The sequence below is a fragment of the Gopherus flavomarginatus genome, chromosome 2, assembly GCF_025201925.1.
Source record: "Gopherus flavomarginatus isolate rGopFla2 chromosome 2, rGopFla2.mat.asm, whole genome shotgun sequence".
Classification (NCBI taxonomy): Eukaryota; Metazoa; Chordata; order Testudines; family Testudinidae; genus Gopherus; species Gopherus flavomarginatus.
The window spans coordinates 22,902,090-22,927,736 of record NC_066618.1 but is presented as its reverse complement, the minus strand read 5'-3'; the positions used below and the strand labels follow the sequence as shown (position 1 = coordinate 22,927,736).

The 25,647-nt window shown below is 41.2% G+C and overlaps 1 protein-coding gene across 3 annotated transcripts in view; it reads left to right on the top strand.

Moving 5' to 3' along the window:
• ESYT2 (extended synaptotagmin 2) overlaps nt 1–25,647 on the top strand; it is a 145,086-nt gene that overhangs the window by 32,964 nt on the left and 86,475 nt on the right. For all 3 annotated transcript variants that reach the window (XM_050942231.1, XM_050942232.1, XM_050942234.1), the window contains exons 2-4: nt 14,408–14,449; nt 15,203–15,337; nt 20,439–20,515. In XM_050942231.1, coding sequence (XP_050798188.1) covers nt 14,408–14,449; nt 15,203–15,337; nt 20,439–20,515 — 254 coding nt within the window. The remainder of the gene's footprint in view (nt 1–14,407; nt 14,450–15,202; nt 15,338–20,438; nt 20,516–25,647) is intronic.

Below are 25,647 nucleotides of genomic sequence, written 5' to 3'. Positions count from 1 at the left end.
CGTGATAATCAATGCAAAACAAGAAACCCCAATAACACTTTCTGGGCCTGACATAGAAGAGGTTCAATAATTCACATATCTTGGCAATATTATAAGTACAACACATAGAACAGATGAAGACATTAAAGCCAAAATAATGAAAACCAGACATGCTTTCATAAGTGTGGTGCCATTCTGAAGAAACAGAAATCATTCCCTCCAAACTAAACTTAAGACTTTACAATGATTAAATATTTGGTCTTACTACATGGTGCTGAAACTTGGAGACTTAAGGCCTTACTATCTCATCTCCAAGTTTTCATAAACAGCTGCCTTAAACAAATCCTGAATATTATGAGATGGCCAGAAAACTCTGGAAGAGAACAAAACAGAAACTGATAGGACAGGAAAGTATTGAACGAAAATGGAGATGGCTAGGAAATACGTAAGGAAAGATCTAAATAACATAATAAAACAAGTGTTGAATTGGAACCCGAAGAGCCAGAGGTGACTAGATAAACTAAGGATAGCGTGGAAATGCATAATGGAAACAGAATTGAAATCTATCAAAATAACATGGGAAGAAGCTAAGACTGCAGCAAGAGACCATCAAAGATGAAAGCTCTGTTCCACACAGAATAAAGAGGCATATGTCTAGTCATTGGATAACAATAATCTTTTTCCTTCGAAGTTCATGTGCTCTTGTTTATTTCTTTTCCAAGCATTGTGACATATGCTGTCACAGTGATTTGACATTATCTAAATACCTAGCTAGATCCTCTGTGATGTAACATAGTTGCTGTTAAGACAATTATGTCAGAGGATTCTGAACTCTTAAGGAACACACAGGAACACATCTGGTTTTTTTGGAAACAAAGGAATAGAATATAAGAACGTTGTACTAAAGCACTTTCTCCTCTCCAGTAGAATATGTTTATGAAGTGTCAGAGTCTCTTTAAATTTAATACTTATAGAGGTGTTCTTTGAACTTTCTTGCATGTTATGGACTGGATTTGTTCACATTTATGATGTTGGTGTGCACACAATACACTTGATTGTTTTCAAGAGCCATATGTGACTATGTAAGCTGCTCAAAAATGTGGCCAGAAAAGTCTCTTCCCTTGCATCAAAGGTCTGTTTATGCACAGTATCAAAATTCTGAAAATGGCTTTAGTTTTTTGGTTTCATTATGTGCTGCTACTTGAGGTTGACCCACTCTGCCCCTTTTGACAGTTATAGTTTCAAGTGTAAACCTCATCTCATTTTTAATTGGAACCAGAAATCCTGAACTGTGTTCCTGAGTTCTCACTACCTATATGTAATTGATAAGCTAGGGGTAACTTATACTCAAATACTATCCCAGCATTCACTATATGCTTTAATTATGGAATAAATGAAATGCTGCTTCTTGACTATTGTTCATGAAATACATCTTTTTTTCCAAATTCTTCTAATATCCATGTATAAATCTTGCATTTCTGACTTATTTTTTTTGCTGTGAACACAAGACAGGGAGCTCTTGCTTATTATGGTAAATGTGTTTTTAAAAATCTTTTGTCTTCTCATACTGAACTTCAGGCTTGTACTCAGAATGTATAGATGTTCATTTATTGTGGGAAAACCAAAAGAAGTAGTAGGACCTGTTGTTGAGAGCACAGTGGTTAATTCCCTGGATAGTGTCTGAAAGGTGCTTTTGATGTGACTAAAGGCTGCAAACTTTTAAAAATGGGACATCATTTGTTGATACCTTGGTACTATTCCAGAGGCCACGGAAAACATGGGTTGCTTAGTAGAGTGGCTTCTATGCTGAAGGAATAACAATGGACTAGTTCCTTTTGTGAGCAATTTACATTGCTTCCTGTGAGCTAGTTTAGTATAATAGGTTGACTAGACATTTTCCAGTATCTTAACTCTATTGTTGTATTATTCTAAACTGTATTGGACTTAAATCTGATTTTGGGGCTGCTAAAGTCAATGTAAGTGGCCAGTACTGGGTTTCTTTAATGCCTTTGATGAATGCCAGGACAAGACAATTATGGTTGCACCCAGTAAAGCTATCTCAAGGGTTCTTAGCTAGTCTATTTCCCTTCCTGACAACACACACAGGGTTTTATACCCAGTATGGATATGACTGTGCAGAGGCTAACAACATGACATGTTTAAGACTACTGTGCAGACAATTCCATGCACAAGAAAAGAGGCTAGACAGAAGCAGAGTGAGATTAACCAAGTGGTAATGGAAAAATTAGTTGATTGTTAACTTTACCAGCAGGTGCCAGTATGGATAATTTTCCTTGTAGTAGAGACCTCTGCAACATCGCGGTCGTCACGCACGCCTTCTGCCTCCTGACGTGCCCGGACGCCATGGTAAAGAACGTGGCAATGACCACCCTGCGCGCCGCCACCGCGAAGCGAATAGGCAGAGCTCCTTCCGACCAAAATGTAGCCACCTTCCTGAGCGGCTCCGTGGACGGCGAATTCGCCTGGGACAGGGGCGACATGGCCTCGCTGTGGACCCGCGCCCGCAACGCCACGCGCCGACTGGGAAAGCGACTGGACTGCCGCTGGGTGTGGAGCGAGGAACGGCGGGAGCTGGGAGTCCTGGTACCGCGGATCGAGACAGAGGGCAACACCATCGTCAGCCCCGGAGCTAGAGGCTTGCTGGAGAAGTCCCTGAAGGCTGCCGTCCACGCGCTCTATGTGGACACCCTGAAGAAAAAACCAGACCAGGGCAAGGCCTTCGAGGTCACCAGCAAGTGGGACTCCAGCAACCACTTCCTCCCTGTGGGCAGCTTCACCCGATTCGCCGACTGGCGCTTCATACTGAACTGCATCCCGCTCAATGGAGCCATCCGCAGTGGGAACCCGGACAAGCGCTGCAGGAAGTGTGGGTAGGCCATGGAGACCCTGCCCCACGTCCTGTGCAGCTGCAGGCCACATGCCAGAGCCTGGCAGCTGCGCCACAACGCCGTCCAGGACCGCCTAGTGAAGGCCATCGCCTCGCACCTGGGAGAGATCGCTGTCAACCGCACCATCCCCGACACCGACAGCCCACTGTGCCCGGACATCGTCATCACGGACAAGGACCGGAAAAAGATCATCCTCGTCGATGTGACGATCCCGTTCGAGAACAGGACCTCGGCTTTCCATGAAGCCCGAGCCCGCAAACTTGAGAAATACACTCCCTTGGCGGACGCCCTGCGGACAAAAGGCTACGAGGTCTACACTGACGCTCTGATCGTTGGGGCCCTGGGTGCCTGGGACCCCTGTAATGAATGTGTACTTCGCACCTGTGGGGTGGGCCGTCGCTACGTGCGGCTCATGAGACGCCTAATGGTCTCGGACACTATTCGATGGTCTAGAGACATTTACACAGAGCACATCACCGGCCACCGCCAATTCCGAGTGTGAGCCGGTGTGACTCTGTGAACCCACGAGGGGGAGGAAACTTGTGGACTTTATCCCCTGAGCCCTGAACCCACCGAACCGAACTCCACCATGTGAAGGTCATCCTATCCCCATTACCCAGCCCGCTTATCTTTACTCATGACTGTCTGTAACCTGTATGTATGAGCGATGTACCCCCACTGCTTCCTGACTGTATCTTGATCTCACCCACCGTACACCCCGCATTGGGAACATGGCAGACTGTATATGCTATGTGCCGTTCAATACCAAACTACTAGCATCCCACTATACTCTGCATGCTACCCCCGATGATCAATAACTGACTTTTCAAACTCTCTGTATCGTTTATTTTTAAACATTTTCTAATAAACTTTTTTTGAGCCCTAATTATTATATAAAAGTATTTCACCCTGTCACTCTAGTATACTGTTTTAGTATTGGCAGCAGGCAGGGGTGAAAGTAAAATTGAACTCTTACTGGTACAGGTGCCGGCTCTGACCCCCTGATCCCCCCCAGAAAGGGCGGAGCCTCGGGAAGAAGGGGTGGTGCTGGGGGGTCAGCATCCCCCCAGCTAGCCAATCCGCACTACCTGGTCCGCACTGTCTGGGGCTCCGGCTGCTGCTGCAGAAGGGGCAGCCGCTTTGGAGCCCCAGGCCCTTCTAAATTGCTGTTCCTGGGGCATCTGCTCCTTTTGTCGCCTCCTGGGAGAGAAGGAGGGGGAAGGGGCAATGACATTAAAGTGCTGCCATGGCAGCGCTTTATAGTCAGCTGGGTACCAGTGGCCACTATGCTGGCCCATACCACCTTATTTTCACCGTTGGCAACAATAAATCTCTTGTGAATTTTCGCTTGTAATCCAAAGCGTTCCTTCTCGCTTTGGCTAGCTCTACAGTAACTAGTTGGTACATTGGTATTTAAACTCCACTTACTGTGCTTCCAGCTCTGTATTCATACTAGGATTATTTTCCTTTCAATTTCCCCTAATTAGTTTACAATGAAAGCTGCCTCGGCTAAAGCAAACTGTAACAAATTAGCCTGGCAGTTATAGTTTAAAGGAACACTTAGTTTCATCTCAAAATGTAGGTTTTTCAGACAAAGCAGGATGGGTTAGGATGGAAGATATGCAAAATCTAATACGAAGGGAATGACTTTTGTGAACTGAACTGAAAATCTGTTTAAGAACGGTTCCTTGCAGTGTTGTGATTCTAAATTCAATTGTATTTTGTTGGTGGATGAGAACCAAAAGATGAAATGTATCCATCTAGTTTCATTTCTTTTCTTTCATTTTGAGCATAAAGTAAATGAACTGCATAAATGGAAGAAACTAACTTCAATTTTTGCATTTTCGCAATAGGAGTTTTAACACAATTCAGCATCAGTGCATATTGATTTTGTTCACTAATTCCTGAAGAAATCTATACTAACCTTTCAAGTTTTGGTCCACTTAGAAAATATTTATCGTCATTAGTAGGCAGATCTCATCATCACATGAGATCAGCTAACAACTAGTTTTACTTAACTGTGAGTACCCTGTGTAGAAAACAGTTTCTTGCTTTTCTAGAGAGAAAAGTGTTTTCAGATTCTGCTGGTGTACCAGTCTAGCCTTTAACGACATTAATTTATAGACTAGTTTCTCAAATCTTTCAAGTTCTAGAAGAGAATATGCTTCATAATTGTAACCCTTTATTATCCTGATTTTAAAGAAGTCCTTCGATTAACTGTAGTAATATTGTTAAATGGTACCATGATGTTAGTAGCCTTTTTGTAATGCATTCATTACTTTGATGTGATAAGCAACAATGTTATGTAGATCACTGAAAAATATTTGGCTTACAGTAGTTTCGATTTTACGGAATAGACCTGGTAGCTGAGAACCATACTTGTGTCTGCACTACTTGGAAAATATAATTGGGTTTTCCAAAGTAGGAGAATTATGTAATGTTACATGTTTTGGCTAATACACAGCTTTAAATAAGGCTGATGACAAAGGTAGAAAGATAAGGCGCCAGGTGTTTTTTATGACATAGAGCATCAGCAGGCAACCAGTCACCGCATTGCAGCTCATGTTTTAAATCAAGCAGTTTATCTGAGATGTCTCCCTTGCTCTGAGTTACGCAGAACTGTTTCCAGGGGAATGCTACACCTCACTGCTTGCAAAGCTTCTTTGCCTTGTGCTTTCTTTTAGTGACACGTGTACAGATTTGTGAAACCTCCATTGTTAAAGGAGAGGAGATATGTTCCTCTCTCTGATGTACTACCTTTTTGACATACCATTATTCTTAGTTGTTTGCCACCTCCAGTAGCCACATGCTGGTGGTTACTAATTGTGGGTGATAGTGAAGTGAGCTTTGACATGCTAACAGGGAATATGCGGCAGGGAGTTGCATTCCTTTTTTTGGGGCTTGAAGTTTTTAATTGGTCATGGCAGAAAAAATAGTTCATCCTAAATTCAGGACTTGGCAGGAACTGGCAGCTTAGGGTGCAGAGCACATTGAAAATGAAAAATACAGTCAACAGTTATTCAGGGATAAGCACAAGTATCTGTATGATAATGTGGACTTGTGTATATTTTAAAAAGTGCAGAACTATGTAACTCCAAGCATTTTGAAAAGAAACATCTTAACATGAATAAAACATTCTTGAAACTATTAACATTGAATTTGATTTAGTGTTCAACACTGTTTTTAGGGTGCTGGTAATATTTGCCACAGTATTTCTACATGGATTATTCTTTGTTGTCTTTTTAATAATTAAAAACATCTCCAAGTGGCAAATGTGACTGTACTTATCAAACTTGCATGAAAAGTTCAATTAAAAAAAATGGTATTGTGAAAAACATTTCCTGTTTCTGTATTTAAAAGTCCCTAATATCCCCTTTCTCCATCCACAAAGCCTGACTAGGCAGGCTTTGAATAGGAGTTAACTGCAGGCCTCCAATACCGGCTGCCCTCTCTCTCAGCACAGAACATCAGTGGAATTGCTTTGTGGATGCTGTGTTGTCAAAGCTGCCAGACCCAGAGTCTAGGTCCAAGAAGCTGGTGTCAGTGCAGAAAGGAAGTCTTAGTCTTAAGTTGAGCTAGTGTGTATTGTAAAGATACAGGCTGTGGAATGGAACAGGGAATTCTGTATAGCCAATATAAGGGTCACTGTGTGAAAATAATCACTGAAAATAGGTAAGCCGCCTTACTGGTCACAGCACTGCTTTATCAAGTTAAAATTACCTCTGCCCACCTGATTCATGTTTAAAGGGCCTCAAGCAAAAAAAGGCTTTATTTACCAGTTTATGAACAATGGTGCTTCAGGGCCATTTAGCCCCAAAGTAACTAAAAATAAAAGCCAGGGCTATACTACAAAGTTAGGTCACAGTAAGTTGCCTTGAGTTGACCTAGCTATGCATGTATCTACACTCTTTCAAGGCCTCCCTCGGCTGCATAGCTCCACATAGAGCTCTTCTAATAGCCCTTGTGTCTGGTTGTTGGAAGTTAGCCAACAGCCACTCCGCATTGACACTTGAGGCAACTTTTCCTCAAAAGTATTGTGCAAGATTAAACAGGCAGCTGTAACTATTGAGATCTTTTTCTCACTGAGATCCAATCTTGTGAGTAAACCACACCAGCGCTGCTTCAGTCTACCAAAAGCGTATTCAACTGTCTTTCCACAGCTGCTGACTCAGGGCTTGGTTACACGCGAAACTTCAAAGCGCAGCTGCGGGAGCGCTTTGAAGTGTGAGTGTGGTCGCAGCACCAGTGCTGGGAGAGAGTTCTCCCAGCGCTGCACGTACTCCACCTCCTCATGGGGATTAGCTTACAGCGCTGGGAGCTGCGCTCCCACCGCTGTGGCACTGTTTACACTGGCGCTTTACAGCGCTGTATCTTGCAGCGCTCAGGGGGGTGTTTTTTTTCACACCCCTGAGCAAGAAAGTTGCAGCGCTGTAAAGCGCAGGTGTAGCCAAGGCCTCAGTAGTTGAATCTTTCCTTCGTGCTGTTGAGGTGCCTAGTGTATGGCTTCATGAGCAAGGGATAGGCGTGGCTCCACAGGATTACTATTGGCATTTCAACATCACCACTGGTAATCCACTGGTTGGGAAAGAATGTCTCTGCTTGCAGCTTTCTGAACGGTCCCGTACTCTTAGATGTGAGCGTCATGCACCTTCCCTGACCAGCTGTCATTGATCTACCAAAGCTTGCATAACCGTAAAAAAGTAGTTTTTCTGTTGATGTACTCTGTGACAGGGTGGGCTGGTGTCAAACCTGGAACATGTGTGCCATCTGTCACCCCACTGCTTTTTGGAAACCCCATAGCTGCAAATCCATCCATTGTGTCCTGCACATTACCAATGGTCACAGTCCTGTGTAGTAGAAGACAATTAATGGCCCCGCACAGCTGCAAAACAACAGCCTGCACTGTGGAGTTTCCAATTCCAGAATGATTTCCCATTGACAGTAGTAATCCAGCGCTACAAACTCCCACTGTGCAATCGTCAGTCATTTCTCAGCAGTTAGTGCAGATCTCATTCTGAAGTCTCTGTGCTGGAGGGTTGCGGTGAGCTTAGCACACAGATCCAGGAATGTGGGCTTTTGCATCTGAAAGTTCTGCAGCCACTGCTTGTTATCCCAAACTTGCAATTTACAATGCAATCCTAATCAGTTAGTTAGTGCAGGGGTGGGCAAACTTTTTGGCCCGAGGGCAACTGCATGGAGGACCGGGTAGGGAAGGCTGTGCCTCCCCAAAGAAGCCTGGTCCTGCCCCCTCCCACTCCCCGTCCCCTGACTGCCCCCTCAGAACTCCCAACCATCCAACCCCCCTGCTCTTGTCCCCTGACCGCCCTCTCCTGGGACCCCCGCCCCCTATCCAATCCCCCTTCTCCCTGTCCCCTGACTGCTCTCCAGATCCCTATCCACATCCCCGCCCCCTGACAGGCCCCCCAGGACTCTCACTCCCAACCCTCCCTGTTCCCCATGCCCTGACCGCCCTCCCCAGAACCTCCGCCCCATCCAACCACCCTCTCCTCCCTGACTGTTCCCCAGAACCCCCAACTCCCTCACCCAACCCCCCCGCCCCGTTACCAGCAATAGGCGCTTGCAGCCACAACATGCGGCCGGAGCCAGCTGCACTCCCAACACTGCCCAGTGGGAGTGGCAGGCCAGAGCATGGCCCAAGCGGCGGCGTGGCTGCGGGGGAGGGGGGATAGCAAGGGAGGGGCTGGGGACTAGGCTCCCCAGCTGGGAGCTCAGGGGCTGGGCAGGACAGTCCTGCAGGCCAGATGTGGCCCGCAGGCCGTAGTTTGTCCATGTCTCAATTACTGTTTGTTTTTCAGGCCCAGAAATGGCACTGCGTCATCTGCAGATGCTCCATAAGTGCCATCAATAACCTTTAACTGGTTTTTGCTGTGTCCCACAGCAGTCTGTCCTCCATGAAATTGTCATGTACCTTGCTGCTGTGGTTCTTCCTACGGCTCTGCAAATAATGCTGTGTTTGCAATGCTCATGAAAATAGTGCAGAGCAATGCAGGCTCCATGCTTCTGTCAGAGATGGCAGACAGCAGGAAGTGCTGTGTGGTTTTGTGGGATTTTTTCAAATGGTGCAAAAATTATGGGACATATGTGGTATTATGGGATGGGGAAAGTTGCATGGTGCTCCAAGTCTCCCAGGTCTCCAAGTCTCCCTTGCATATTCATTTTGCCCCACCATGCTTTGCTAAAATTTCCCCAAATACAGTGTTCCAGATGATGGCGAGTTGCACACTGGGTTATGTATCCAAGGTGCATTGCACTGTGCATCAGCATAAGCACTCCTGATGAGTACTTACAATGCTAATGCAAGGAGCCAAGTGTGCACCTGCACAAGTGATATAGGCACCATTGACCAAAATTTGTAGGGTAAACATGGTCAAAGTGTGATGTAGAAGTGTAGACCTTCCAAAACAGAGTTGTAGAGCATCTAAAATGCAACTGTAGCTTCAACTCTTGCCCAGCTTGGGCTGGGACCCCTCCAGAGTTAATAGCCTTCATACTCTGGGGATAGGGGAAAATGAAAAAAATGTTGATTCAGAAGAGGTGCCATATGTATGCCATATGTTGCTCTGCTTGACCCAAAGTGTATTCTTTATGTTTTGAGGACTTAAGGGTAGAATAATAAAGATAGATCAGGAACTTGAAGGGTGCAGGTATGGAATTAAATTACATACTTCTTTATGCTTAACTTTTAGTTCTTGTTATGATTAGTAAAGAGACATCTAAAGGATTATATAGTTCCATACATTATATACGGTTAGTACAAGTATTAAAAACAAGACCCTTTTTTGTAAGGCATATACAAAGGTGTATGTCATGTGAATATAAGGCAAGTAAGTATTAACCTGAGCCAGAACACACAACTGTACCCTGTTAAGCAAGGCTTAATAGATACATTTTAGTTTAATTTGAGAGAATTTATAAACTACTTTAATCTTGTGTGTTTGGCTTTTTCTCGCTCCTATTTAACTGTACCACCTATCTAAAGCTATCCAGAAGACACGTGCGCAGGAGGAAAGTGGGTGCGGGAGAGGCATGCAAAGAGAGACTGGAAAGAATAGATGCAATATCAAGTTCAAATTTAATTGAATGTCAGCTGTGTGCTTAGCATTGTTCAAAACACAGAAGTGGCATGGTCCATGCATTAAGGAGCTTATGCTCCAAATTCTGGATGTCAGAGCAGGCCAAATTCCATTTTGGATTATGGTTTGTGGACAAGATATATATTTAGGATTACATACACCTTTCAATCCATAATGGATGTCAATTGGATGCTTCCATAAAGATCAAGGGTGGAATATGAAATGTATGTAATGTCAAGACTAGCCTATTTATTTGGTTAGTGCCTTACCATTAGATCAAGCATTACTCACTGGGAAAATTAGGTTCACCTTTAGGAACACTTTTGTTTGCCAATTGTTCCTTTTGCTTCCCTATCTATCTTCTTTCTACTTTTAGTTTTCTACCTTCCACTCCCCGTTGACTTTGTTCTCCCGTATTTGGAGAAGACCCAAATCACCGTTCTATGAAAACCCTCATCCTTATTCCATCTGCTGAACTGACCAGCACTTAAGTAGCTAATTCTTCCATTTAAAATGTCAACATCCGATTTTAGAGGTAACACATCAGTGAAAATAATAGGGAGTGGGAGAATTCTTGGAACCATTGTGTCAGTGGGTCTGCAGACTCGGTAAGATAGCATTGTATCAATTTGAAAGGTGACGGCTGCAACCTTGAGATCTAGAAACTTTTAAAATTTTATATGTAGCTTAAATGCTACAGAATCTGAATAGGCAATGTGTGAGCCAGCAAAATACAGAATTTTGTCCAGTATATATTACACATCTTGTCTAAATGGACAAATTGTACGAGTAACACAAAACACAGAAAACTGATTTGCCACATAATAGTGTGGTTATTCACGCACACCGTGCCCCAATCCTAGATATTAAATAAAACAGTTGGTGTAGTGGTTTATTACTGATAGACATCAGAATAACTGTGTTTTGAGGAAACATTTGTAAAAGTAGATTACATCAGCAGTACATAGTATCTCAGGCAAATAGAAGCATGAAGGAAGGAATCTGGGGTGCTGGAACAATTTTTATAGTGGGAGTGCTGTGAGCAATTGAACCAAACTGTAAACCCTGTATATGATGGAAACCGCTTCAAGCCAGAGGGTGCAGCAGCACCCACTGCACCCCTAGTTCCAGGTTCCAGCACTTATGGAAGGAATTTGAGAGCAGATATGTAGAAAGGAGAATTGTTCAGCATATTACAAACTTTAAAGTGGAATGGAATTTAGGATAAACAATAGCAACATGCATTATCTTATCCATCTACAGTAATCTGATATCTTTCATCAGCAGTGATCAGTAGCAGATGCTTTGAAGGAAGGCAAAAAACAATTACTTAACCCCCGCTTCCTAAATCTTCCTCCCCCTTTTTTTTTCTTTCTTTCTTATACCTTTCAACCCTTCTGAAGGAGCATAGGTTTTGAGACAAATATTGAATGAAAGTTTTGTGTTTAATTATAGGTTCTGATTCAATGTAAACATGAAACATACACATATGTACTATTTTGTTTTGTTGGAATATTCATTTTTGAATTTGCTACTAAATACTTTGTAGAGACAGTTAAGTTTTGATTTCCCAGCTGTCTGCTTCTAAGTTAGCCTAGATTGCCCATCTATTGAATTCTACATTAATAAAATATTATAGTCTAGTACAGAGGACACAAATATTCATTATTAATAATTTCCATGTACTTAAACTCTTTAAGTAGGAAATCTGTATTGAACACATAGCCTTTTAGTGAAAGCCTAGTGGAGTTCAGAGATTTACTTAAAGAACAAACATCTTTATACAAAAAGGCAGAAAAATCTACCTATGTTTGTAATTCCAGGGTACATATCTGCTAACTGTAATGATTATATTGGACAAATTTCAGTGATGCATTAAAAAAAAGAATTTTTTTTTTCTGGAGAAAAGGGATTCCCAAAACTTTGATGTCGGGGTCAATATTTATAACTTTAAAAATGTCAGAGCTACATAATTTTTTGTATCAAAACCACACATGAACATTCACATAACAACAGTTAAAAGAGAGGCAATCAGAGCAATCTCTTTTGCCACCACTTAATTGCAGCATGTGTGGTGTGTTTGGCATCCCCACTCACCATCATTTTGTTTCCTCATTCTTCTGGCTCCCAGTAGCTTCTTACAAACTTTTTAAAAACTCAGGACATGCTTTGAAAAACTTCCTAGTGGAATTTGAACCCACAGTGCTGAACTTCACTTTATAGCAGAATAAATAGTACCTAATCCTACATTGCTACTGTAAAGGTATTATTCCCACTTTGAACTTTAGCGTCCAGAAAGTGGGGACCTACATGTACCCTTCTAAGCTTAATTCCTAGCTTAGAGCTGATAACGCTGCCACCAACCAAAAATATAGTGTTTTGGTACACTTTCTGTCCCCCAAAAACCTTCCCTGGGGAACCCAAGGCTCAAATCCCTTGGGTCTTAAAACAGAGAGAAATAAACCATTCCCCCTCCTTCCCCGTCCCAGACTTTCCCTGAGAGATACACTGATCCAAACTCCTTGGATCCTAAAACAAAGAGGAATTAACCTTCCCCCCCCTTCTTTTCCCCCTCCCAGACTTTCCCTGAGAGATACACTGATACAAACTCCTTGGATCCTAAAACAGAGAGGAATTAACCTTTCCCCCCCTTTCTCTCCCCCCACCACTCCCTGGTGAGTTCAGACCCAATCCCCTTGAGTTTTACACAAGGAAAAAATCAATCAGGTTCTTAAAAAGAAAGCTTTTAATTAAAGGAAGAAAAAGTAAAAAACTATCTCTGTAAAACCAAGATGGAAAATGTTTACAGGGTCTTCATCTTATATAGACTAGAGGGAATCCCTCCCCCCTAGCCTAAGATACAAGTAGAGCAAACAGAGGAAAAAATATCCTTCCAGCAAAATACACACTTGCAAATAAAGAAAACAAACATAAAGACTAATCCGCCTTCTATCTAGTACTTACTATTTGGAACATGATAGACTGTTTCAGAAAGATTGGAGAAACCTGGTTGCATGTCTGGCCCCTCTTAACTCCAAGAGAGAGCAAAGAACAACCCAAAAAGCACAAAGACTTCCCTCCACCAAGATTTGAAAGTATCTTGTCCCCTGATTGGTCCTTTGGTCAGGTGTCAGCCAGATTCACTGAGCTTGTTAACCCTTTACAGGTATAAGAGACATTAACCCTTAACTATCTGTTTATGACAGCTACCTACCAAGACACCCTTCCATAGGACCTCATAAGGAGGGAGAACCAGTCAGAGTTCATGTCATTGCCACAAAGAGGGGAAAGCTTCGGGCCTGACTGTGCGTAAGTGTCCCAACCTCTGGGCCACTGCGTCCCCATGTGCTCTGCTACACTTGCTGCCTCTGCTACACTTCTTGGGTGACTTCCAGTCAGTCCCCACTGGGGATTCTTACTGGTCACCCTAATGTTCGTGGGAATCTGGAAGTGGGGGAAGGGGAAAGGGTTTATAAATCCTTCCCTTTGGTGCATGACAGCTTTACCCTTCAAGCCAAACAATCAGTCATAGAACTCCTCCAGGTCACAAGTGGGCAGAGTGCCCATGAGGAGGGTGGTGGTGGGGTGTGTGTGTCAATCCTTAGAGGCTTTTCTTTCCCCTACTGGCTCAGACAAAGCCTCCCTACCTCTTAAGCTTGGGGGGAGGAACAGGGAGTGGAGGCAATTTTAGACTGTAAAGTGAGAACAAGGTAAAGAACTAGCAACATATAAATAAAAATCTTATTTAAATGTCTTGAAATACCTGCAAAATCACTTAAATTAAAAAAAATCAGTCCATCTTTGTTTCATGGAAGTAGTGCAGAGCATGACTGGCATGTATTTAACATCCATAGTAGTTTAATTCTTTTTCAAAAGTAGAAATTGAGATTTGTGTACGATTGTTCTTGCTCCCTATGACATACCTCATTCTTTCTCACTTAAGTTTTTGAGGTCTTAATAACCACCAGACAAGTCATTTTTCAGAATCATCAGATAGTATTCTGGTGTTTCTCACAAAATACCCAAAAGAGAATTTACCCTTGTACACTGTCCTTAAAACAGAGGTATGTTGGATTGACTAATCTCGCTGTGGACTTGACTGTTGTATTTATTGGTCTCTCACTATCATTTACACTGTGCTAAAAAATACTTCCTACACACCTGTACTGTGGAGTATACATAAGTGTGTATTTACCTGGTTTACAATTTTTAAATCGACATTACCTTCAACTATTTAACCACATTTATACATTCTTATTATGAATCTTGGATCCTGGATAATTATTGGTTCTTTGTACCAATTCCAGATATTAAATTTATTGATCCTTATAGTACCATATCAACTTGTCATTTTTACATTGTATTTTCATTAATTAAGTGTGATTGTAGTAATTGCTTTTTTTTTTTCTTTTCCTTTCTCCTTAGGTTCATTTTCCAGATACAGAAAGGGCAGAATGGCTAAATAAGGTAAGATGTTTTTACAGATAGCTGATGGACTTGAGAAGTAAATATTTATTGTTCTTTTACATTTGATGTTTTGGCAGTTGATCAATGTACAGATCTGTACCCCCACACACTAAATACAGTTTGTGTAAACCAAGGACCAATCTTTCTTTAGTTGATAATTGTGATGCCATTGTAATAGTACTAAATCATGATCTGCCATTCTTGAACAGAGTGAGCCATTTCAATCTGCATTAAAATAATTTAAATCAGGCTTATGGACAGTCAACTGCAGATTCTAAGCATAAATTTACCTTTTGGCTTGGCTCCTGTCCTAATGTACCATATACAAATTAACCAATTTTGTATTTGTTTTAAAAGTGAACAGAACTTTGAAGTTCCATGTGCATAAAATAAAACACAGAGCAATGCTCTTTCAGTTGGTGTAGGGTCTTTCATTCAAAGTGTATCCCAGAAGAAAATTTTAGTAATAGTAAATATTAGAATAGAGAAATTAATATATATAGTAGTGGGCAAAAAAGTTCTTAAACAAGATATGAAAATAGATGGAGAATTAAGATGCTGGTCCAAGAAGGCTTTTCCATGTGGTAGGAAATGCAGAAGCGAGGGCTCTCTTGGCAGATGGCAGAGAGAAGAATTGTATTATATTTTAAAAATTTTTTTGCTTTGAAGACTTTCTCCGTTGACACGTGTTGAAACAATACAAATATGTATGTTTTTAACTATTCAATACAATCTTTATTTCTTTCTCCTCAGACTGTAAAACACTTGTGGCCTTTTATTTGCCAGTTTATTGAGAAACTTTTCAGAGAAACGATAGAACCAGCTGTGAGAGGAGCAAACAACCACCTTAGTACCTTCAGTTTCACAAAGATTGATATAGGTCACCAGGTCAGTTTCTTCTAACACATGAGTTTTTAAATGTGCTCTTTCTTGCTTGCTTTTTAACATGATACATTAATTTACACAAAGAAAGCCTTCTGGTGACATTTGATTGTAAATTCTCAGGGGCAGAGAATGTCTTTGAATGTGTTTGTGCAGCACCCAGCACAATGAGGTCCTGTTAATGGCCTCTGGGTGCTATTATAACATAAATATTAAATAATAAAATACAAATGTATGTGATTTGGGAAGCAAATTTAATGCTGCCTTTTGATTTAGTGCAGGGGTAGGCAACCTATGGCATGCATGCCAAAGGCGGTACGCGAGCTGATTTTCAGTGGCACTCACACTGCCTGGGTCCTGGCCACCGGTCCGGGGGGCTCTGCATTTTAATTTAATTTTAAATGAACTTCTTAAACATTTTAAAAACCTTATTTACTTTATATACAACAATAGTTTAGTTATATAATATAGATTTATAGAGAGATACCTTCTAAAAATGTTAAAATGTATTACTGGCACGCAAAACCTTAAATTACAGTGAATAAATGAAGACTCGGCACACCACTTCTGAAAGGTTGCCAACCCCTGATCTAGGGTCACCGTTGTGGAAAGATTATCCCACTTGTGGGAGAATGGCAAAGAGTAATCCTTAATCTTAAAGGATTCTGATATTAACATAATTAAATGTAAGCCTCTCAATAATACCTTTTAAAATTAACTCAGTAGGCTTAAATGATACTTTAGGTGGAGGAATCTTATTTGCTTTGTTAATTTTAAAAAAATTATCACTGCTGATCCCACTGGTAACAAATTTTGGGCAAAAAAGACTAGTGTAAGGCCTATGATTTCAGTTGGGAGCACTAGTACTTTGGTTGAGTATGTATAATGCTACTGTTGTGCTAGAGTACTACATTATTGTGAGTTATGTTCTTGAAGAAGGCATTACCTTCACCCTTGTTTCCTTACACGGCAGAATCTTCATTCCAGCTTTGTGTGGTGTGGCTATTAATGTCTCTTTGTGGTTGGTTAGGTGGCTGATTGCTAGTATAATGTAGCTATAGTAAAGCAAAAACAACAAATAAAAAGATTGTAAAGCCTATATAAGAACTTGTGTAATAGGCTTTTTGAGCATTCAATAATTGATGCTTACAATTTTCTTCCCCCTTATCTTGAACAAATATTACCCTTCCCCTTTTCATGAGTCTGACAATGTTTGAAAGTCAAATTCATGCTTCGTGTTTCTCTATTGACTTCAATGAGTTTAAATGAGTGAATGAATTTGGTCTCAGCCTCCAGTGTAAAGTCATAGGAAAAGCTCAGATATAGAGATAACAATGTAGAGAAAATATTTAACAGCATACTTTCAGTCTAATTTAGAGAGAATGAAGTCTTGCTTATATATTCATTGAACTTTAAGGATAGGATCCTGATTCATATTGCCACTTTAACTCATAAAGTTGCAGAACACATCAAAATTCCTCTGTCTGCTGGTCTGTCAGGAGCTTTTCGGAAGACTTCTGTTGCTTCTTTGATAGTTCTGGTTTGTTTGTATTTCCATTTCTTAGAACTTCAGTGCTGTGTGACAGACCCAAACCAGTGAGGTACAGGAGTCTGGTAGAGGGCAGACTCACTGGATGAGTAGTTTTCTGTTCTCTGAGTGACCAGAGCAGGGGCTGCACTAGAGTAATCAGGAACCTGCTAGAACCAGTTAAGGCAGACAGGCTGATTAGAACATCTGCAGCCAACCAAGGCAGGCTAATCAAGGCACCTGGGTTTAAAAAGGAGCTCACCCCAGTCAGGTGGGGGGAGAGCCAGAGGAGAGGAAGTGTGTGTGAGGAGCTGGGAGCAAGAGGTACAAGGAGATGAGAGTGAGAGGGTGTGCTGCTGGAGGACAAAGGAGTACAAGCGTTATCAGACACCAGGAGGAAGGTCCCGTGGTGAGGATGAAGAAGGTGTTTGGAGGAGGCCATGGGGAAGTAGCCCAGGGAGTTGTAACTGTCATGCAGCTGTTACAGGAGGCTCTATAGACAGCTGCAATCCACAGGGCCCTGGGCTGAAACCTGGAGTAGAGGGTGGGCCTGGGTTCCCCCCAAACCTCCCAACTCCTGATCAGACACAGGAGGAGTTGACCCAGACTGTGCGGAAGATCACTGAGGTGAGCAAATCTGCCAATAAGTGCAGGATCCACCAGAGTAGAGGAAGAACTTTGTCACAGCTGATAATTAAAAGGATCAGATCCTGGGCACTGCTCTGGCCACTTTGCATTATGTCAATGACACAAATGGTCTGTACAGCTTCCTCAACGGTCAGCTGGGTATTTCCTCTGGCAAGGATGAATCTCTGACTTGCAGAGAAGGCATGGCATGGCCAGAGCATGCTGCCTTCTAGCAGTCCCCAGCTGTGGAGCCCTTTGGGATTGTTCCAGCCAAATGAAATTGAGCTGCTCTGAGACTCCTTTGAATTACAACAAAGGCTAGAATGACCTCCAGTAGCCTTTCAGATTGGGGAAATACAAAAATGGGTTAGAGCAACCAATATGCTTATGCTCATCTGTGTCAAGCGGAGTTGTAGAGCAGCTGAGGATGTAGTATCACGGAGCACATCATTGGACACCGTCAGTACCAGGTTGAGTAATTGAGAACGCCGGTCAGGGGAATAACCCACTTCCTTCCTTCCCTGACGAACCAAGGGATGCACCCCCGCCCCCCAGTATTTATTCACTACACCAGTACTGACTTGGACTCTAAATACATTCTGTGGGTGGTGTACGCAAGATCACTTAGGCACTGATGTTTTAAAAACTCCTGCACCCCAATCTGGGTCTATGCTGGTTTGTACTATGTATATATCTTATGAACCTTGTAACTGACACTTGTAATTCCTCATAACTCAAGCCTGACCCCAGGTGTACAGTACCTTCCTTCTTAATTTGTGTAAATTTGATTTTAAACATTTAACTTTAATATACTTTTTTGTGTGGAAAAATCCTACATTGTTCTTCCAACCTATCATGAGTGCAAAGAATGGTTTCCATTGGGGATTTCAAAGTGCTTGCTTCTCCTTTTCTCCCACCCTGCCCACTGGGACTCGGGAGATCTGAGGTTCAGCTTCCAGTGCTGCTACAGTCTCCCTGGCGATGTCAGTCAGTCTCTCTGACTTCATTCCCCATCTGTAAAATGGGGATGATAATGCTTTCTTTCTTCTAACTTTTATCTGTTTTATGTTTTTAGATTGTAAACTTTTTGAGGCAGAGAATCTTACTATGTGCTTGTACAGCACCTAACCCAGTGAACCCTGATCTCACCTTGTATCTTAAGGTGCATTTCAAATATAAATAGTAAGTATAAGGTGAACAAGGTCAGCTCTTAGATTGAAGAGATCCAGGAAAGAAAAACCCAGGAAGTGATGTTAATAAATAAATTGGTGGGACTCTTCCATCTTTGTCAGTATTGAATCAGTGTCTGAGCATGGTGTTGTGAGTGGTGCAAGGTCAGGAGCAGAACCCTGCTATGTTGAATATGCTGTCTTTAATTTGGGATACAAAACCGAGGCTCTGATAAAGACAACACTAATACACCTCTACTTCAATATAACGCTGTCCTTGGGAGCCAAAAAATATTACCGCGTTATAGGTTAATCTGCGTTATATTGAACTTGCTTTGCTCCACTGGAGTGCGCAGCCCCACCCCACTGGAGCACTGCTTTACCACGTTATATCCGAATTTGTGTTATATCGGGTGGCGTTATATCGAGGTAGAGGTGTATTGTAATATATAAAGATCCTGGCGGTTAACCCTTACATTCTGGCTAAATTCCAATTCAGACAACTAAGTTGTGCATATGAAAACTTTCCCTCTAGTTTCAGTTGTGTAGTGTTACACTTTCTGTACTGATCTCCTTGTGTATTGTTGCTCTCTGCAGTCTATCTGAAACTTTCCACCCAAGTGGGTAATGGGAGAAATATGATTCCTTTGAGACTTTTTTTTAAATGAAAGCTGCTTTATAAGTGTTATTTCTAGACTTGATAGAAAGCTTATTGAAATCAGTGAGAATGTTATATTGACTTTCATTGGCAGTGGTCTTTGGGTCAGGCCCTCAGGGTGCACACTCACAGGAGTTGCACATGGGCAAAATTAACATTCTTACATGTACCAAGAGAGGCTATAGCAAGATGAGTCTGTGTCCTCTCTCATAAGAACATGTATTATTCAAGAATTATAAGAGACCTTCATAATGAAAGATACAGAACTAGTTCTAACAATATAGTTTGCTGTGAGTTGTAAGGAAGGGTTCACTTACAAACAGACAAGATAAAATCTGTAAAAACAGTCATTAAAGAACATTAAACAGAACTATATGCTTAGCCTCATCAGAGTGTGTGTCTAATTTCTTCATTGTTCTCAGCCCTGGTTTAGACCGGCCCAATTGCACTACTCTGCTATGCAAGGGTATTAAAGTTTGAATCTTTGTCTTTCGCTTCTGAGGTCAGCAAGAGCTGAAAACTTTGCAGACTCTGTGGGCAAAAAAAATAAAATAAAAATTCTTGAGGCTCCTATGTCACAGCTTCCCGACACCCGGTTGATATAAATGAGTTGCAGTGTTCTAAATTGCATATGATTCCTGTCAGGTTCCATTAAATGCTGCAGTTTTAGCAAGCCTGATAAAAGAAGTGATGGGATGTTTCTTTGGAGGGGGGAGATTAGTGATGTTCCCTGTCAAGCAGGAAAGAGATTTTTAAGGAGAACAAAGGCTTAACATAAAATATATAGGTAAAGCCTGAAACCTAAGCTCTGGATGCTGTTTCCCGAAATGGTCTGGCAAGGTTTGTCGAGCCACAGCATGGCAGCACTTGGATTAAGCTGGGTACATGGCCAGTAAATTTCCACTCCTACTTCACTGTGTTAAATTGACAAATATGTTTTAAATTGCATTTGTTAGTAATTCTTTGGTGAAATAATGTAGATAATAAATATGTAAGCAGTTCCTGCTGCAACTTTGTTTGTTACTCAATACGATGTCCTTCTGTTAAAGATAAGGTTCAAAACATGACAAATTTTTGAAGAAAGTTTAACGTTTTTAAATGGACACCTTATTGTTATTGTTTCAGCCACTTCGGATAAATGGTGTAAAAGTATACACTGAAAACGTAGATAAAAGACAGATCATTTTGGATCTTCACATCAGGTAATCCTATTTATTTATTATCATATAAGAGCATGCACATCCATTATAAAAATATTTTAGAGTTTATGATTTGTTTATTTTGGTTCTGCGTTCATGTTGTTGGGGTTTTTTTAACTGAATTTGTTAGGAGGTCATTCTCAGTTCTTTAAGCAAATGTAATATCTGTTAATATAATTGTGCATATAGTCATCTAAAACAGTCTGTATGTTTGCTTTATGAATACACAATTTAAAAATAACTTGAATTTTTCTAAAATGACAAGTCATCCCAATTCCTGGCTGTCAGCGCTGTGCTTGGGGCTCCGCTCCCAGCCCTGCCCCAGCTCTGGCCTCAGCCTTAGCCCTCTTACCCCTGTCCGTATCTCTCGCCCCCCTCCCCCCAGGAGACTCAGCACCACTCCTGGTCCTGGTTCTGGAGGCGCGGACGAGATAAGGGGAGACACAAAGTAAAAAGTTTGGGGACCACTGCCCTAGCCTCTGATTGCTAGAAGTTGGGAGTGGATAGGGGATGGATCACTAGGTGATTGCCTGTTCTGTTAATTCCCTTTGGAGCATCTTGCACTGGCCAATTCCGAAGACAGGATACTGGGCTAGATGGACCATTAGTGTGACCCAGTATGGCCGTTCTTGTGTTTTTATAGGCGTGAGAGAGCCATAGTGATACTATTTGTCTTTTTGGCTTTCAATCTTGATTACCCTAGCAATGAAGTTTCAGATATCTGTATCTCACAGAGGATGTCTGCTATTGCAAGACTATTCCTCCATCCAGGAACAAACAGGCTTATAATGAATACTTAGATGTAGTGGTCTATTACTCTCATGGACCCCAAAAGAGAAATCAACAAGTAGAATTTATTCTACTGGATGTTGCAAAGTCCATAGTTTAGCTACCACATTAAAACTGTGAACATAGCCTTCATTTCCAACAGGAAGGCCTTATTATTGGTGTGTAAGAGGGTCCAGACAAAAATTTCAGGTCTCTATAGTCTGAGGTTCTCAGCATGTTCAGAAAAGGAAGTTTTTGTATGAATTCCAACTTAAAAAACTTCCTCAGGGCAGCAACTATATTCCAATCCCCCAAGGTCATATGGCATGATGTTGAAACCTCATTCTTCTCTTTACAGCACAGATTGAACCCTTCCACAGTTTACAAGGCCAGAAGGGACCATTGTGATCATCTAGTCTGACCTGCTATGTAACACGGGCCATAGAACTTCCCCAATATAATTCCTAGAAAACATCCTGTTTTGACAGAAGGTGTCATATGCAGTGTTGTAGCCATGTAGAAGGTGTCATACATCTATCCATTAGCAGCCAATCAGATGAGTTTATTTGAAGTTGGAAGCTTTCTTTAATGAGACCTAGTGTTACACATTAAATTCTATCTGATAGTCCTCAGAACTGTCATAATATTCATTCACTTCAAGAAATATTCCTCCTTTAGTTTAGCATCAGAGTCCAGGTTTTATAAACACTGATAATCTCAGAGCAGGATATTCAGGTGTCCTATACTGAGATTTGCTAGATGGCCATTAGTTAAACACATACTGCATATTGCTCATCCAATCCTAGCCAATGTAATTTCCTTTCTTTTTGCAGAAGTCTTCTTAAAGCCTTTGTGCCCAGGCGAACATGGCAGTGATTTATATATCAGAGCGGTAGCCGTGTTAGTCTGGATCTGTAAAAGCAGCAAAGAATCCTGTGGCACCTTATAGACTAATAGACGTTTTGGAGCATGCATCTGACGAAGTGCGTATTCACCCACGAAAGCTCATGCTCCAAAACGTCTCTTAGTCTATAAGGTGCCACAGGATTCTTTGCTGCTTTTAGTGATTTATAGATAATCTGCCTTATTTTGTTTGTCCAAATTTAACGAATAATCCTGTTTCCCAGCCTGGAAACACATCTATATACCTTAGCATGAAGAAGAATAGGAAAATTCATCTGTGCTTATCTGAAAATGTCTTTCTTTATGTAAGATTTGGCTCACCTTGGGACAAACAAATGATCCAGTATAAAGATGAAAATTAACATACAAGGATCTGAGGTTGTTGTTGTTGTGTAGAATTCACCATGCTCTGCAATAGGAGAAATGTTTTCCATAAATGTGTTTAACGGAGTTGAATTTAGGAAAGCAGATTTGAATTATCCTGGCTGTGGAAGTTTCCTCAACTGGAGGGCGCATCGGGAAATGGGGCACTTTTCTGTTGCCAGTGATTGACAAATCTGGTTCTGCCCAAGGTGCAAGCAGGCTTAAGTACCCAGTGTAATGGATCTGTGGACTTTGGGGCTTGTCTACCTGGAAACTTAGAGCTCAACCAGCAAGGGTGTATTTACAGTACACTGACTACTCTCCACTAACTCCCTGTGTAGACATTCTTATTGCACACTAAAAGTGCCTTTGTGACCTTTACCTTAATTCACTCTAGGGCTTATCTATGCAGCAAACTACTATGTTGCAAGACAGGAAGTGAATCTTTGCACACCAGCTATCTGCACAGTAAGGTCCCATATGAACAGTGGTACAATGCAATGAAAATCCTGGAGTGTAGCTTGGAGCGTTACATTTTGAAGTAGCAGCACGCTGAGACCTGCTCTGCAAATTTCACTGTGATGTAGCAGTGTCTGCCTTGGACTATAGAGTCATACCTTGTCTTGCTGTCAGGGTCACTAGTCAGGAAGACTTGATTTAATCATGGATTTCTACATAAAAATGCATTCTTGTTGGTTGTTATAACCTTAATACATATTCTTCACAACTTAGGGATAGGCGTAGGTTTCATTTTTTCTTGCCATATTTTATTAGGAGGAGAACATCCTCAGACAGTCATGTAAATTATTTTATTTAACTAAAACAACAAGGTTCTGTATTCTGGATTTTTTTTCTTGAACAAACATATAATATTTTAACAAAACAGGCATATGAATTTTTGAATGTAGTTAAACATTCAAGTTTTCTAAAATCTGGTTTGTTTTTGGTAAATTATTTTTAACTAAAATAGTTAAATGAAATATTTAAAAAATAATTAAATTGACTATGTCAGCCAGGTCAACATGAAAAACTTAAAATATTGTCATCTGCAGCTAACTCGGTCGTCTTCACCTTCATTTTCCTGTTTGTTCATAATCTGAAAAAGAAAAACAAATTTTCCTGCTTTTTCAGGTCCCAAACAATTTCTCAATTTGGAACGAATTAGTGCAAAGGAAGAAAATATTCTTTCTATACTGGCAGTGAGATTATCTCTGAATCCAAGTGCTTAAATCAGTTCCACCAGTTCACTGGTGTGACTTTCTTTAAAATGTCATCAAGAAACTTATATTTCTTGAATGACTCTTATTCCCAAACTCGATCTCTTTTACAGCCTGCTGCTGTTATAGGTTTTCCCTTCTAGTCAGAGAATGGTATGGTAGAGCTTAAATCAATGGAGGCTACACTCAGAAAGACCTCAAGACTTCTGGAATATGCTTCTCAAACAGTTTAACTTTTTTGTTTCTACTCCATGTCCCTCCCTTCTCACATTTATCTCCAGACTTCTTCTCCTTGCCCAGATCTAGTCTGCCCCCAACAATCTTCTATTAATTGAACTTTTTGAAAGTTTGCACTTTTAGAGTGAGGTAAGAGATTGACTCTGTGTACACAGATTTGCAGAGGGACAGTAGGGTTGAGGTCTGTTATTTCTCACTTCTGTATATTATTTAATTAAAACCATTTTTGCTCTTAACAAGCATGTTATCTCTGGAGACACAAATCCACAGTTTGAGAACTGCAAAACTAAGCATCTCTATGGTATCTTCTAGACTGAGCACTGAGTCCCATTGGGTGGATAAAAAGATTAACCTAAATAATCCATTCCAGGGATCAGCAGCCTTTCAGAAGTGGTGTGCTGAGTCTTCATTTATTCACTCTAATTTAAGGTTTGCGTGCCAGTCATACATTTTAACGTTTTTAGAAGGTCTCTTTCTATAAGTCTGTAACAGTGGTCTCCAAACTTTTTTGATCGCGCACCCCTATCAGTAAAAAAATTTTGAGCACTCACCCACTGCCACGCTGCAGAGCCGGCTCTACCATTTTTGCCACCCCAAGCAAAAAAAAAAAAAAAAAAAGGGTGCTTGGACTCCTGCCCAAACTGCCGAAGCGGCGCTGCTCCGGCGGCTCTTCTCCTGCCGCGCACCCCAAAGGATCCTCTTGCGCACCCCCTTTGGAGACCACTGGTCTATAATATATATCTAAACTATTGTTGTATATAAAGTAAATAAGGTTTTTTAAATGTTTAAGAAGCTTCATTTAAAATTAAATTAAAATGCAGAGCCCCCCTGGACCGATGGCCAGGACCTGGGCATGTGAGTGCCGCTGAAAATCAGCTCGTGTGCTGCCTTTGGTATGTGTGCCATTGGTTGCCTGCCCGTGATCTATACAAAAGCCCCTGAAACTCCAAAAAATTGGGTCCCTAATCCATGAACTATTGGAACTCATTTACAAAACTTTCCTTAAACATTACATGAATATGTTGTCTCATACTATAGAATTAGAATTTATAATCCCTATTCCATGGTGAGATATCTTTGAGCTATAATATATCTTAATTAAAACTATCTTTAGATAAGTTTTTCCTCAAAAAGCATTTTATCAAAAAAATCCAATTTAAATAAAAAAAATCAGATTTAAAATTTTTGTTTTAATAGCGTTGATTTTTATCCACCCTGCTTGCTGTGTAGTAACTTGCTCTGGAGGCAAGCCCTTAAAATGTACTGAGCTAAATTGGCCAATGGCACTTTTAGTGCCTGTAAGAGTCCATAATAAGATAGAAAATATCATATTGCCTCTATGTAAATCCCTGGTATGTCCACATCTTGAATACTACGTGCAGATGTGGTCTCCTCATCTAAAAAATATATGTATATTCGAATTAGAAAAGATTAGAAAGGGCATTAAAAAGTATTAGGGGTATGGAACAGCTTCTGTATGAGGAGAAATTAATAAAATTAGTACTTTTCAGCTTGGAAAAGAGCCAAATGGGGAGGGGGGGGAATATGGCAGAGGTCTATAAAATCATGAGTGGTGTGGAGAAAGTAAATAAGGAAGTGTTATTTTCACCTTCTCATAACACAAGAACTCGGGGTCACCAAATGAAA